At 44.5% G+C, this 14800-nt stretch overlaps 1 protein-coding gene across 2 annotated transcripts in view; it reads left to right on the forward strand.

Annotated features, from left to right (window-relative positions):
- The window catches only part of IQGAP1 (IQ motif containing GTPase activating protein 1), a 136786-nt gene that overhangs the window by 113418 nt on the left and 8568 nt on the right, over positions 1-14800 (forward strand). For both annotated transcript variants that reach the window (XM_088829607.1, XM_055417868.2), the window contains 12 exons: positions 943-1098; positions 1335-1498; positions 2615-2839; positions 5233-5373; positions 5467-5551; positions 6894-7126; positions 7937-8069; positions 9442-9544; positions 10217-10352; positions 10746-10833; positions 12872-13084; positions 13805-13971. In XM_088829607.1, the coding sequence (XP_088685733.1) occupies positions 943-1098; positions 1335-1498; positions 2615-2839; positions 5233-5373; positions 5467-5551; positions 6894-7126; positions 7937-8069; positions 9442-9544; positions 10217-10352; positions 10746-10833; positions 12872-13084; positions 13805-13971 (1844 nt within the window). The remainder of the gene's footprint in view (positions 1-942; positions 1099-1334; positions 1499-2614; positions 2840-5232; positions 5374-5466; positions 5552-6893; positions 7127-7936; positions 8070-9441; positions 9545-10216; positions 10353-10745; positions 10834-12871; positions 13085-13804; positions 13972-14800) is intronic.

The following is a 14800-nucleotide window of genomic DNA, read 5'->3' on the forward strand; positions in this document are numbered from 1 at the left end:
TATTTGATCATATAGCTTTAAATAGAGAAGTCTTATCTATCCAGTGGCTAAGACTATGCTTCCAGTGCAGGGGGCCTGGGTTCCATCCCTGGTCAGGGAAGTACATCCCATATGACACAACTAAGCATCTGCTTGCCACAGCTAAGACCTGGGGCAACCAAATAAATATTTTTTTAAAATAGAAAAGCGTAGATAAAAATCATTCCATAATTACACCACTCTAACAATCATTTTGTATTCTACATTTTTATTTAATATAGAGGATAAGATACATTTTATATGATATCATCACAAATATTATTTTTAATGGCAGTGTAATATTGATCAAGAAGTAGCCTGATTCACGTTTTTTTCCAGATTATTTGGCATTTTCAACTTTTTTTGATTACAGAATAATACTGCAGTTAATGTTTCAGTGTACATGTAGCTTTTATTGTATATAAGCCTTTGCAAGATAGACTCCTAGAAGCTGGTTTCCTGAATCAATTTACATTTTTAGAATTAGCTTCTTTAGAAGTAGATTTGAGTAGGAATAGATTTGATTGATATACTGAAAATAGGATTCAATGTAGTGATTCCAGGGGCTTCCCAGGTTTCTCAGTAGTAAGGAATCAGCCTGCCAAGCAGGAGATGCGAGTTCGATCCCTGGGTTGGGAAGAGCCCCTGGAGGGGGGCGTGTCAACCCAGTCCAGTATTCTTGCCTGGAGAATCCCATGGGCAGAGGAGCCTATTGGGGTACAGCCCATGGGGTCACAAAGAGTCGAGCATGACTGAGTGACTAAAACAGCAACAGCAGATGATAGTAATTCTAAAATATGTAATGGGATCTGCCAGTGCAGTCGACCTTCATGAAAGTTTTTAGGTGCTAAAAACCTTTCCATAATGCCCAGAGTTGCATCTTTGAAAGCATTTTGATTTATGTATATATGTGTTTGTTTACAGGATGTGGTTTCCCACAGTAAAAAACTTACCAAAAAAAATAAGGAGCAGTTGTCTGATATGATGATGCTAAATAAACAGAAGGGAGGTCTGAAGGCTTTGAGCAAGGAGAAGAGAGAGAAACTGGAAGCATATCAACACTTATTTTATTTACTGCAGGTGAGTGGCTCCTGGAATCAGTACTGTAAAATTTAGTTAACTTTTTCTCAAGAAAACCTTATGCATGGATCTCTGTGGAAGTCTTTCTGATTTCTACTGAGGGGTAAGCAAAGGGCTTGTCTTATTTTTCTTTTATTATTCAGGTCCATCCTGATCCTTCAAGCTGAAAAGTCTTGAATATTTGTGCCAGCCTTCATGTTACATGGAAATCACTTATCCCTTGGTTTATGTTTCAGACCAACCCCACTTACCTGGCGAAGCTGATCTTTCAGATGCCCCAGAACAAGTCCACCAAATTCATGGACTCTGTCATCTTCACTCTCTACAACTATGCCTCCAACCAGCGCGAGGAGTACCTGCTCCTGCGGCTCTTCAAGACAGCCCTGCAGGAGGAGATCAAGTAGGGACAGATTTCTGCAGGGCTGGGAACCCCTCCCCTCCATCACAGATGCTGCCAGTTAGAGATTCAGGCCTGTCTGTGTCTTTTCTCCACACTGTGATATATGTGAAATACTTACTCTAAAGAAGCATCTATTTTTTATAACATGATAATATATAGTTAGGACTTCCCTGGTGGCTCAGCGATGAAGAACCCACCTTCCAATGCAGGAGATGTGGGTTCTGTCCCTGGGTCACAAAGATCCCCTGCAGAAGGAAATGGCAGTCCGCTCCAGTATTCTCGCCTGGGAAATCCCATGGATGGAGGAGCCTGATGGGCTACAGTTGATAGGGTTGCAAAGAGTCGGACATGATTTAGGAACTAAACCACAACAGCAATATATATGATACACTAATGCAAGCTAATTATACTAAAAGTACAATTTAATTGCATGTATACCATATATATGTAATTAATTGGTCTTTCCTGGTGACTCAGATGGTAAAGAATATGCCTGCAATGCGGGAGACCTGGGTTTGATCCCTGGGTTGGGAAGATCCTCTGGAGAAAGGAATGGCAACCCACTCCAGTATTCTTACCTGGGAAGTCCCATGGACAGAGGAGCCTGGTGGGCTATAGACCATGGGATCGCAAGAGTTAGACATGACTGAGCGATTAACAGTTTCACTTTCACTTTCACTTTTTCATACTATGTATACTACACACCAATATAAACTAATCATATATACACAATATAAACTGATATGCTAATTATGAACTAATATAAACACTAGTATAAAGTGTTGCTGTTTCTGGGGAGATGATAGAATAAGATTTGCCAGTAGTTTTAGAAACATTCTGTATTAAGATAGAATTTTTTAAAAACTGATCCAAACAGGAAACTTTCCCATCTTTAGCTAATAAGAGACCCGATCACGTTCCCATGATAAGAGTTTGCAGCAGCAGGCAGGTCCCGTATTCAGATGAGAGTTGGGGAAGTTTCCGGAGAAAGAGAATGTACCCACCTCTTGCCAGCTACTTCTGTTTTTAAGGAGATGTAATCTTTAAGTAGGAAGGATCTGAAAGTTGGTAGATTCATGATTGGTTTGAATTGAACTCGTTTCTTGTGTTTTACAGGTCGAAAGTAGATCAGATTCAAGAGATTGTGACAGGAAATCCGACAGTTATTAAGATGGTTGTGAGTTTCAACCGCGGCGCCCGAGGCCAGAACGCGCTCAGACAGATCTTGGCTCCAGTGGTGAAGGAGATCATGGATGACAAGACCCTCAACATCAAAACTGACCCTGTGGATATTTACAAGTCTTGGGTTAACCAGATGGAGTCCCAGACAGGAGAGGCGAGGTATGATCATCACAGCCCCTTTTTCTTCATGCTTTTAGTATTTTCTCTCTCTTCTTAAGCAGTTAATATTTCTTTGATTTGAAAGTAATTGTTCAAATAGTTTTTCCATAGAAACCTTTTCTTTAAGTAGTTGAGTTGGTAATTTCTTCACTTATTTGGCAAATATTTATAGAATACTTCCTAAGTGCCAGACAGTGGGTTAAATGCACATATAGTAATACAATATTGGGGACTTCCCTGGTGGTTCAGTGGTTAAGACTTCACTTTCTAAGTGGGGTGGCGTGCGGGTAATCTCTTGCTGGGGAGCTGAGATCCCACATGCCTCTCAGCCAGAACAAAACATAAAACAGAAGCAGTATTGAAACAAATTTAATAAAGACTTTAAAAATGGTCTACTTTACACAAACAAACAAACAAAAAATACAATAACAGATAAGACATACAATAATGATTGAAACCAACACACTCCCTGCCCTCTGTTCATAGTTTGGAGAGATGAGACAGGTACATAGAAATGAAGCTGAAAGCTGAGGGGAGTTTTGTCAAGTTTTGTAGTTTTGTAGGGAGCTGTGATGAAGCATTCAAGTGGGAGCTAACTTAGAGTAGTTGGAGAGAGCCTCTCTGAGCGGGTGAGCTGTCATGTGGCGGAGGCTGGAGGATGCGATGGGCCCTGCCAAGTGCAGAGTCTTCCTGTCCAAATGCCGGCAGGTGAAAGGAGCCCTGAGAGCCTAGGACTGGAAGGACACGGGCATCACGGAAATGGAGTTAGGTGGGAAGAGACACCTGGATCTGAGTGAGATCTCTGTGTTCTGTGAGAGGGAACAGGAGATGCTCTGGGCGAATGATGAGCTGCCCCAGAACACTGCAAGTTGGGCCAACTAAATTACCGTAATCCAGGAGACTTCTGTGCCCAGGCCATAGTTTACCATCTACATGAATACATCCAGAGCAGGAATGTGTCACCAGAATATGGGAAATGCTGGGGAAATACAGCTCAGAGAGCCAAAATGTTTCTGATTTTATCCAGCTTGGGTGAGGGCTAGAGATGTGAGCAGCGTGGTCTGCAGTGGGTTTCTCATTTGGTGTAGAGTAGGGTTAGATCAGGAGAAGGAAATGGCAACCCACTCCAGTGTTCTTGCCTGGAGAATCCCAGGGACGGGGGAGCCTGGTGGGCCGCCGTCTATGGGGTCGCATAGAGTTGGACACGACTGAAGCGACTTAGCAGCAGCAGCAGGGTTAGATCATGCATGAGGTTCTCGGGGGTAATCTTCAAAATTCAGATCTCCTGTCCCTTAAATGGCTCTCCTTGGCTTCTGGAAAAGTCCAGACTTAGCAATACACACAGGGCCCTCCATGACCTGGCCTCTGTTTATTTTAATGTTCTCATTTCTCCTCCCTCTTACCTCCTTGTGTTTGATCTTTCCTAGAAGACTTTTTTTTCTCCCATTTTTCTGAGTTCATACGTTCCTTCCTTATGGAAGTCTTCTTGATTCCTCCGATCTGAGTAGAAGCCTCTTCTCTGTGGCATTGTAAGACTTCCGGTCAGCTTCTTATTGTTGCACGATGTGTTTACAGATAGTTACGTGTGTGTCTCTCCCACACGTACAAACCGTGAGGAACTCGAGAAGCTATCATGTCTCTAACGCTTTGATCCCAAATGCCCATCACAGTGCCTGGCACATAGATCTAGGCTCCGAATTCACAGCTGAAAACCTGAGCCCCAGTTCCAGCCCCACCATTTACCAGCTCTGTGAGCATAACAAAATTGCCTGGTCTCTCTGGGTCATTCTGCTTGCGAAAGACACAGCCTCGCTTCAGGCTATTGGTCTAACATGTTGTTGTTGTTCATTTGCTAAGTTGTGTTCAACTCTTTGCAACCCCATGGACTGCAGCACGCCAGGATTTCCTGTCCTGCACTATCTCCCTGAGTTTGCTCAAACTCATGTCCATTGAGTTGGTGATGCCATCCAACTATCTCATCCTCTGTTGCCCTCTTCTTCTCTTGCCCTCAGTCTTTCCCAGCATCAGGGTCTTTTCCAGTGAGTTGGCTCTTTGCATCAGATGGCTGAAGTATTAGAGCTTCAGCATCAGTCCTTCTAATGAATATTCAGGGTTGCTTTCCTTTATGATGGACTGGTTGGATCTCCTTGCTGTCCAAGGGACTCTCAAGAGTCTTCTCCAGCACCACAGTTAGAAAGCGTCAGTTTTTTGGCACTCAGCCTTCTTTATGGTCCAACTCTCACATCTGTGCATGACTACTGGAAGAACCATAGTGTTGACTGGATGGACTTTTGTCCAAAAAAGGAAAAGCTGTCACTGCTTCTACTTTTTCCCCTTCTACTTGCCATGAAGTGATGGTCTAACATACTTGGGGGTAATCTCTGCTTTTCCAGCAAACTTCCCTATGATGTGACCCCAGAGCAGGCCCTGTCTCACGAGGAAGTCAGGACGCGGCTAGACAATTCCATCCGGAACATGCGGGCCGTGACTGACAAGTTCCTGGCAGCCATCGTCAGCTCTGTGGACAAAATCCCGTGAGTGTCGCCTGCTGTGGCCCCTGGTAGAGCCCAGCACTAGTGGCCTCCAGCTCTCCCGGTCCTTCTCACCAAGTTTTGTCTATCCCACAGCTATGGGATGCGCTTCATTGCCAAAGTGCTGAAGGACTCCTTACACGAGAAGTTCCCTGATGCTGGTGAGGATGAGCTGCTGAAGGTAAGACCAAAAGCTGGCATGTTCTTTGCCTTCTGATAATAGCCCTTGGAGGGAAAAGTGCCCAGACCAAACCTGGCCTTAGACCTTTGTTTTGTTTGTTTTAGTTGCTTAGTTGTGTCTGCCTCTTTGAGAACCCATAGACGGGCCTGCTGGTCTCTGTCCATGGGATTCTCCAGGCAAGAATACTGGAGCGTGTTGCCATTTCCTTCTCCAGGACTAAGCCTGACCTTGAAAATGAAAAGTAAAGGTGAAAGTCTCTCAGTCGTGTCCAGCTCTTTGCGACCGCGTAAACTATACAGTCCATGGAATTCTGTAGGCCAGAATACTGGAGTGGGTAGCTGTTCCCTTCCTTCGACCTTTAGTAATAAGGACCTTAGCATAGATTTTGTCAGTAGCTCACCATTGAGCGTGAGGTTTTGAAAGTGATTGTAAACAGTAAATGATACCTCTCTTAGTTCCTGTATAGTTCCTATGTTGTTTGAATGGCACACCGCTATCAACCAAGTAGGGAAGATGGGTTTTTCTGTCTTGAGATGACATTTCTTTGAGTCCTGTCTTTTCGCTGAAGAATTGCTCCCTCTGCTGGTGGCTAGGTGAACGGTAGCAAGCACGGTTGTCTCCGCTAAGGCTGTTGCTGATAACTCTCTCTTACTCAGCTATGCTCCCTCTTTTTTTTTTTCCCCTTAATCTGAATGCTTTTTTCTTCTCTCCTAGCTCTCTGCTTTCCTACAGTGAGGCCTCGATTCTAGACTTTCTGTTCAGGTGAATTCATTTTCTTTTTTTCTGAATGAAACTCTAGGGGAAATGCTTTGACTGTCCTTGAATTCTTCTGTAGAAGAGATATGTGTTGAGTGGCTTTGATTTCAGAGGCATTAACTTGTCTGCCTTTGATGTCTGCAGCATGAGGATGGTGGGGGTTGAACAGATGACGCTAGGTCATGTTCAAGGATTTATTTTAGCTTCTTAGAATGAGTGCCCGCCTCCATGGTCATGAAAAGTACATGTGGCTGACACGGCTTTATTTGCTGCCATGATATGTGGACAAAGAATGCCCTAAAATGCTCAATAACCGACTTCATGTCTACCATTTTTACCTTCTGAATCTATTCTTTCATTGTAGTGATTTTCAATTCTGTTCTCATTTTCTTTTTTTTTCCTGCATCCAGTTAAGGGATGTTTGGTCATTTTAGTTTCAGGCCTTGAGAAAAAGTGTGTGTGTGTGTGTGTGTATAGAGTGTTTTTTTTCTCACAGGGCCACATTTTCTGGTTTTGTTAGCAAAGTCATTTGTGGCTTACTTGTTGAGTGGCTTTTAACACCCAATTCTTTTTCCTCTGTTCCCAGATTATTGGCAACTTGCTTTACTACCGATACATGAATCCAGCCATTGTTGCTCCCGATGCCTTTGACATCATTGACCTGTCGGCAGGAGGCCAGCTCACCACAGACCAACGCCGCAATCTCGGGTCCATTGCCAAGATGCTCCAGCATGCAGCTTCCAATAAGATGTTCCTGGGAGATAATGCTCACTTGAGCATCATTAATGAATACCTCTCCCAGTCCTACCAGAAATTCAGGTAAGGGGAAAGGGATGAGGTGCTCAAAAGACTCTGTGTGCGTGTTTCTAACCTTTAAGGGTAAAGACGAGATGAAATACCACACCCAGCATTCCCTGGACTGCAGTATCGTAGGATACACGCCTGATGCGCTCAGAGCTCCAGATGATAAGGAGCATGTGCGAGCTATTAAAATGTATTCTGGACTTCCCTGGTGGTCCAGTGATTGAGAATCTGCCTGCCAATGCAGGGGACATGGGTTGGATCCCTGGTCTGGAAAGAATTCACATGCTGTGGAGCAACTAAGCCCATGTCCTGTAGTGAGAGAAAGCCCGTGAGCAGCAGCAGAGACCCAACAGAACCAAAATAGAAATGAAAAATAATATTTAAAAGATATTTTTAAAAAATAAAATGTATTCCTGTGAAATAGACAGTACTTAACATAAACATAACGTCTACATCAGGCACATGTTACTTTGCAGTCAGAGAAGAATTGGAGAGCACTTTTAGTGTTTGTAAGTTAATCATTCAGTCGTGAGTTCTGGGCATTGTCTTCAAGAGTTGGGTCCACTAATGACAGCTGGTGTTTTGAGAACCATCTTAAATTATGGTTGAGCGGTTCTTGTGGGCAGAACTAAAATAAAGTGGAAAGAGCACCAACGTCCCAGGGCCGTGAAGCACAACGGACATGCCGCGGTTTCTCGCGAGTCAACCGTCTCGCCTGGCTTCTGTTTGAACTCACCGCTCCACGGGTTTGTGGGGTGTCCTTCCTTTGTCTGCTTCTTACACGCATGGCACTTGTCGGGGCCCGGCTCCTGTGTTTATTTTCAGACGGTTTTTCCAAACTGCTTGTGATGTCCCAGAGCTTCAGGATAAATTTAATGTGGACGAATACTCTGACTTAGTGACCCTCACCAAGCCAGTGATCTACATCTCCATCGGCGAGATCATCAACACCCACACGGTAAGTATTCTTCAATGATGTAATTCCATTGCTCTGTCTTAATTGCCTTCTCTGGCTGCTGCCCACTGTCTCTGGACGCCAGATACCTCCCCATCCTTTGATCTTACTGACATCACATCTGCCTTGTTTCTTATCTTCCTTTGCTTATTTTTCTTAACTTTCTCGAAGTGATCCCCAGGCCACCTGCGTCAATATCATCTGGACTGGTTATTAAAAACGAAATTTCCGGAACCCCACCTCAGGCCAGCTGGATCAAGCCCTGTGGGTGGGCTTCAGAATTTCTGTTGTGACCCCGATATAGTGACTGGATAAAATACTGTTTTTACAGTTCATTCCTTTTCCCCTTTGGGGGCGTGTAGAACAAGAAATGAGAAAGCAAAATGAAATCTCAGTGATTGTAATTTTTGACGATATCACCATGTAGGATTTGGCGAATGGCCCTGAATTAATAATAATGTTGATCTGATGCACTGTTCTCTGAATTAAAAGATATTATATGCTGGAAGCTTTAAACGAAAGCATGAGTGTGAGTCATTTGAACTGGTTGTAGAAGGCAATGGCACCCCACTCCAGTACTCTTGCCTGGGAAATCCCATGGACGGAGGAGCGAAATCCCATGGACGGGGGAGCCTGGTAGGCTGTAGTCCATGGGATTGCTAAGAGTCGGAGATGACTGAGCGACTTCACTTTCACTTTTCACTTTCATGCATTGGAGAAGGAAATGGCAACCCACTTCAGTGTTCTTGCCTGGAGAATCCCAGGGACGGGGGAGCCTGGTGCAGGCTGCCATCTATGGGGTCACACAGAGTCGGACACGACTGAAATGACTTAGCAGCAGCAGCAGAGTACATTGATAATTTGGGTATTGAAGTCTGTGAGCTTCCTTATTCTTTCTTCTGTAATGAAGTCGCTTAGTCATATCTGACTCTCTCTGACCCCATGGACTGTAGCCTACCAGGCTCCTTCATCCATGGGATTTTCCAGGCAAGAGTACTGGAGTGGGGTGCCATTGCCTTCTCCAGGGGATCTTCCCAACCCAGGGATCGAATCCGGGTCACCTGCATTATAGGCAGACGCTTTACCATCTGAGCCACCAGGGAGCTGGTTTTCTTCTGTAGGGTGCATTTAAATCCTTTATAGCTGGTACTGAGAGAGTACCAGTATTTCTTCTTCATACATCACAGGCCAGCATGTTGCTCTATGTGTCATGTTGTTTATTTGGGTCAGTCTGTTGAGGATTAGTTTGTCAGTTCTTGAAAACACAGGAGTTTTTTTATTTAACCTCTTTTGTGCTGTTAGGTGTTGTGAGTGGGGCTGGGGGATGGTGGGTTGAGTGTGTGAATGGAATTGACCCCTGGGTGTGTGGATGCAGCTCCTGTTAGACCACCAGGATGCCATTGCCCCGGAGCACAACGATCCGATCCACGAGCTGCTGGACGACCTCGGCGAGGTGCCCACCATCGAGTCCCTGATAGGTAAGGTTCTGACTTAACTGCCTGGAAGCTGGAGATGGGGAGCATGGCAGGAGTACTGTGATTGTCTCCTGATCTGTCTCCACGCTGTTCACTCTCCAAATACACATCAGGGAAGAAATGAGGTACAGTCCCCATCTGTTACTAACTGAAGTCCAGTGGATAATGGACTCAAATATAATGCATATTATAAATGCTCAGATATAATACATATCTGAGAATGAGATGGTTGGGTGGCATCACCAATTCACTGGACATGAACTTGGACAAACTCTGGGAGATGGTGAGGGACAGGGAGGCCCGGCCTGCTGCAGTCCATGGAGTCACAATGAGTCAGACACAACTTAGCAACTGAACAGCAAGAACAATATGTACAGTCATTAACTAGAAGTGATAAGTCCTACAAAGGAAATGAACGGTATTTTGAGAGAGAAATATTACAGTGTTGAAATGATTTATCAGACATTTATTATTTTATTAGGGATCCTTTGTCTTAATCATTTGGCATAATATTTTTTTTCTCACTGAAGGGTATCCTTGCCACAAGGTACATATTGGCTGATTCAACTGTCTTCTTAAACCTGCATTCTCTTTTATTTGAATTATCATCTACTCTCAGATGTCTTTTCTCTTTATTATATTGATTTTTTTTTTCCTACCCTTCCAAAACTTTAGGAGAAGGTGCTGGCAATTTAAATGACCCAAATAAGGAGGCACTGGCTAAGACGGAAGTGTCTCTCACACTGACCAATAAGTTCGATGTACCTGGAGATGAGAATGCAGAAATGGACGCTCGGACCATCTTACTGAAGTGAGGATTGAGAGGAGGAGGAGTGGAGTGACTATAACCCAGTGATCACGCCTGTCCCTTGGTCTTGCTGAATGAGTCCACTTGTTCATACCTAAAATGACCTTGACCACTTAAGCTCAATACAGTTCTGGTCATCTCCTGTAGTATACTTGGCATAGAATTTACTTGCCTTATTTGCTAATGAGATGCTGAAATCAATTTGCATCTCTGAGATCCTGACCTTAGTACCCACTCTGTCATAGCTGCATGAGTAATCCTGGGGCTTCACGTACCTGTGTTAGGGCTGCCCCGTGGGACTCTGGGAGGCGGTATTTGTTCTGCTCCTGCTGAGGTCCCTTCAAGAGGGAGCGGGACAGGTGCTAATGTTTGGATGCCTCCCGAATCTCCTTTCAGCACAAAACGCTTAATTGTGGATGTTATCCGGTTCCAGCCGGGAGAGACCTTGACTGAAATCCTAGAAACACCAGCCACCAGTGAGCAGGTAACGTTTGGGGGTTGACCGGGTACCATAATTAGATGAGTAGGTGCCCCTGTGGTGGGCATGTGACAGGGCTGAGGAGGGGGCCACAGATGGTGAGAGGCGGTCACTGGGAGGTGGGCCTGGCTATGACTGGCAGGTGGTGGCATTCGGGGCTTCCTGAGAAAGCTGTTGGTCCCTAAATCCAGAGGTAGATGTTTCTAGGGCACGGAGCTCACTGGCACTTGCATACAGTCTGTGTGTGCACTTTAATTTAACCTGAGGCAGAATCAGTGAGTCTGCCCAGCGATTTATTGAATATTATGTTTCTAAAATTTTTTTAAATTTTATTATTTTATTTTTTGGCTATGCTGGGTCTTCATTGCTATGTGAGGGCTTTCTCTATTTGTGGTGAGCATGGGCTTCTCATTGCAGTGGCTTCTCTTGTTGCAGAGCACAGGCTGTAGGGCATGAGGGCTTCAGTAGTTTTGGAGCACGGGCTTAGTTGTCTGGAGGCATGTGGGATCTTCCCAGACCAGGGATCGAACTCATGTCTTCTGCATTGGCAGGTGAATTCTTAACCACTGGACCACCAGGGAAGTCCTACAGTTAGAATTCTGTTAAATGCCTTGGTGGGTAGGAGAGAAGAGTAGAATATGGCTCCTAAGTTCTGTGAACTCATGATACAGTAGGATACATGTGACATATGAACCGAAACAATTAGAAAACCACGGAAAATTCACCATGGTCTTGACTCTAAAAATAATAGAAATTAAGAAAGGGGCCAGTGAGGAGCAAAGCATCAGGAAGGTATGGGGCTTGAACCAAGGTTCCTCATTTCACAGATGACAAAACTGAGACCCCTTTGAGGTTAAATAACTTGCCCATGATCATTCACTTACAGTACCAGAGCCCAACTTGGATCTGGTTCTGTCTGACTCCAGTTCATGCTCTTTATATCACATGATAAGCAGTAGTTTTGATATTAGAAGAAAAGGGAATATTGGGAAAGGAATTGCTCCAGGTTGGGAAAAATTATGACCTTTCTGAGTATAAACATCCCCAGTACAAACAGTTCAAAATAGGGTCCCAGAACCTTAGCCACATGCTGGGATATATCAGCATAGAGGTGATCATTGAGGTTTTGAGAGAGAACAGTCATAAAGAAAGGACCCTGGGTCCTTTGGAGGCACCAGCCCTTGCTAGGACAAGGAAGATGTGCAGAGAAGATAAAAAAGGCAACAGCTAAGAGAAGGCACTGGATTTGGTGAGAGGAATGGTAATGAGAACTGGTGATGATAGCCAGACTTTGAGGAAAGTGCTGAAAGAAGGGGAAAGCAGGCGTGGGTGGCTCGTTTGTTGGGTGGGAACACAACAGAGAGACATTGGTTGATGACTCGGAGAGATACCAGATACAAGAAGCGTCTCTTCACTGGCGTTTGCAGCCTGTTTGAAAGCAGAGGGCAGGCTTGAAGGTGAGCCAGCTGTGACGAGGTGGGGAAAACATTCACCGGCCACTGGCATTGCATTGGTGTGATTGTAACATTTATCACACCAGGTTTCAAGTAAAAGTATATGGTTTCCATATCCCACATGTGATAGGGAAAAGGGGAGGGATTTAGTATGCAGTAGAGTTCAATCTCCTGATTGAACCTTGGAGTCCGGGAAAGAAACCAGCATCTTGGAACTTCCCTGACAGTCCAGTCATTAAGACTTCGCCTTCCAATACAGAGAGTTCAGGTTCAATCCCTGGTCAGGGAGCTAAGATCCCGCATGCCTGACAGCCAAAAAACTGAAACGATATTGTGACAGATTCAATAAAGATTTTTTAAATGGTCAACATTAAAAAAAAAATAGACGCCAACATCTAGCTTCATAGATGTTTCTCTTCTAGATGAAAGGAGAGCGGCCTCTGCTTCATGCAGTTTGTCACTTGTTGGGCTGGGGGTCAAGGGGGTGTAAATTTGTTGCCCTCTGTTTCTAGAATAGAGTGTGTGAGCTTTATAGGCTCAGGTGTGGGTTAGGGTGGAGGCCTTCCACGAAATCTTCTTTCTTGCTGTAGGAAGCAGAGCATCAGAGGGCCATGCAGAGACGCGCCATCCGTGACGCCAAAACTCCAGACAAGATGAAGAAATCCAAAACCATAAAGGAAGATAGCAACCTCAGTCTTCAGGAGAAGAAGGAGAAGATCCAGTCAGGCTTGAAGAAGCTCACAGAGCTTGGCACCGTGGACCCAAAGAACAGATACCAGGAACTGATCAATGACATCGCCAGGGTACGGCATTTAGGGGACAGCAGTGGCCTGGCCATGTTGAAGGCTGTCTCAGAGGCTTGTGGGGACACGGTAGCTGTTCCAGTGACAACATACTTTAGTTCATGGGCCGATTCAGGTCCTCTCCTCTCGGGAATCATTTCTGACCCTTCCAGCATGAGGTCTTAGCCTGCCCTCCCATGGCTTATTCCATGGCCTAAATTAGTAGGAAGAACATCCTGATTAGACTTTCCTGTGACTCAGTTTGTGTTTTGGCCTTAAAGAATTCCTCTGGCTCTTTTCAGTGATAACTGCAATATAAATTCGCTTCAGATTGATCATCACATCCTAGATTTGTGTGAGTCTTCTCAAGTAAGGGGCTTTGTGCAGGCCAAGGAATTTACGTGTCCTCTGCTGTCACACTAAAAGCACACCACACACACCTTGCAGCTTGGCACTTGTTATATTAAAATGATTTTTTTCCTCCCTCTCCTGATAACATATTTAAGATGTTTAAACACACTTTGCAAGTTGATTCTGAGACTGTGAAAGTAGCCATTTTCCCTGCCTCTCGAAAATAGAAATGAGGGGGGGATGGATGGATGAGATCTTGAGCATAAAACTGCTGCTTATGAAGAACATGTGGTCAAGCAAGGCCAAGTTAAACACTGCCACATTCTAGTGTAAATGGTTCGAGAAGCACATGATGTCATTATTTTTGTGATTTTAATTATTATGTCTCAGGATATTCGGAATCAGCGGAGATACCGACAGAGGAGGAAGGCTGAGCTGGTGAAGCTGCAGCAGACGTATGCTGCCCTGAACTCTAAGGCCACCTTTTATGGAGAGCAGGTGGATTACTATAAAAGCTACATCAAGACCTGCCTGGATAACTTAGCCAGCAAGGGCAAGTGAGTATTTTTATAAAGAATCAATGTCATGGGAAAAAGAAGTAGAGGCAATTGAAGTGAGTGATATCGGAGATTTTTACTGACAACACACTGGATCTGTTTATTGCATTAGTCCTTTGTTTGGCTTCTAATCATTTGTAATTTCCTAGTTCCATTTGTTATGTGTGCATGCGTGTTAAGTCACTTCAGTCGTGTCCAACTTTTGTGACCCCATGGACTGTAGCCTGCCAGGTTCCTCTTTCCATGGGATTTCCCAGGCAAGAATACCGTAATGGGTTGCCATTTCCTTCACCAGGGGATTTTCCCAACCCAGGGATCGAAAACAAGTGTCTTACATCTCCTGCATTGGTAGGCAGGTTCTTCACCACTGAGCCACCTGGGAAGCCCTCCATTTGTTATGGTATGGTGTAAATAAATAGTGTGAAGGGTTTCAAGGATGCTTATTTCTAAACGTCCTGTGTTCCAAAATATCTTCTCGGCCCTAGAAATTAAAGAACCTTGTAAAGGGGGTCATTTAATGGCCCCCAAACCAGGATGCACCTCAAAACTCACTTAAGGAACACTATTAATATAAGCAGTTCAATTCCTTGGCCTCAGTACTTCCTGAGCACAGGCTCCCAGACCATTATTTTTTTCCTAGCTTCCAAGGAAGAACTGATGCAGCCTCCTTGGTGCTGGCCACAAATGATCAGTCTGCCCATTTTTCAGGGAGGGAAATTGAAAATCCAGAGAGGTGAAGTGATTAAGCACAGGTTCTGCTTACTAGAAGCTGTTTATTATTTACTCCCAACTTTTCATTTTGAGACTTTTCAAACCCCAGAAAAATCCC

This window comes from Moschus berezovskii, chromosome 21 (assembly GCF_049115385.1).
Source record: "Moschus berezovskii isolate FMDL1 chromosome 21, NW_MosBer_1.0, whole genome shotgun sequence".
Taxonomy (NCBI): Eukaryota; Metazoa; Chordata; class Mammalia; order Artiodactyla; family Moschidae; genus Moschus; species Moschus berezovskii.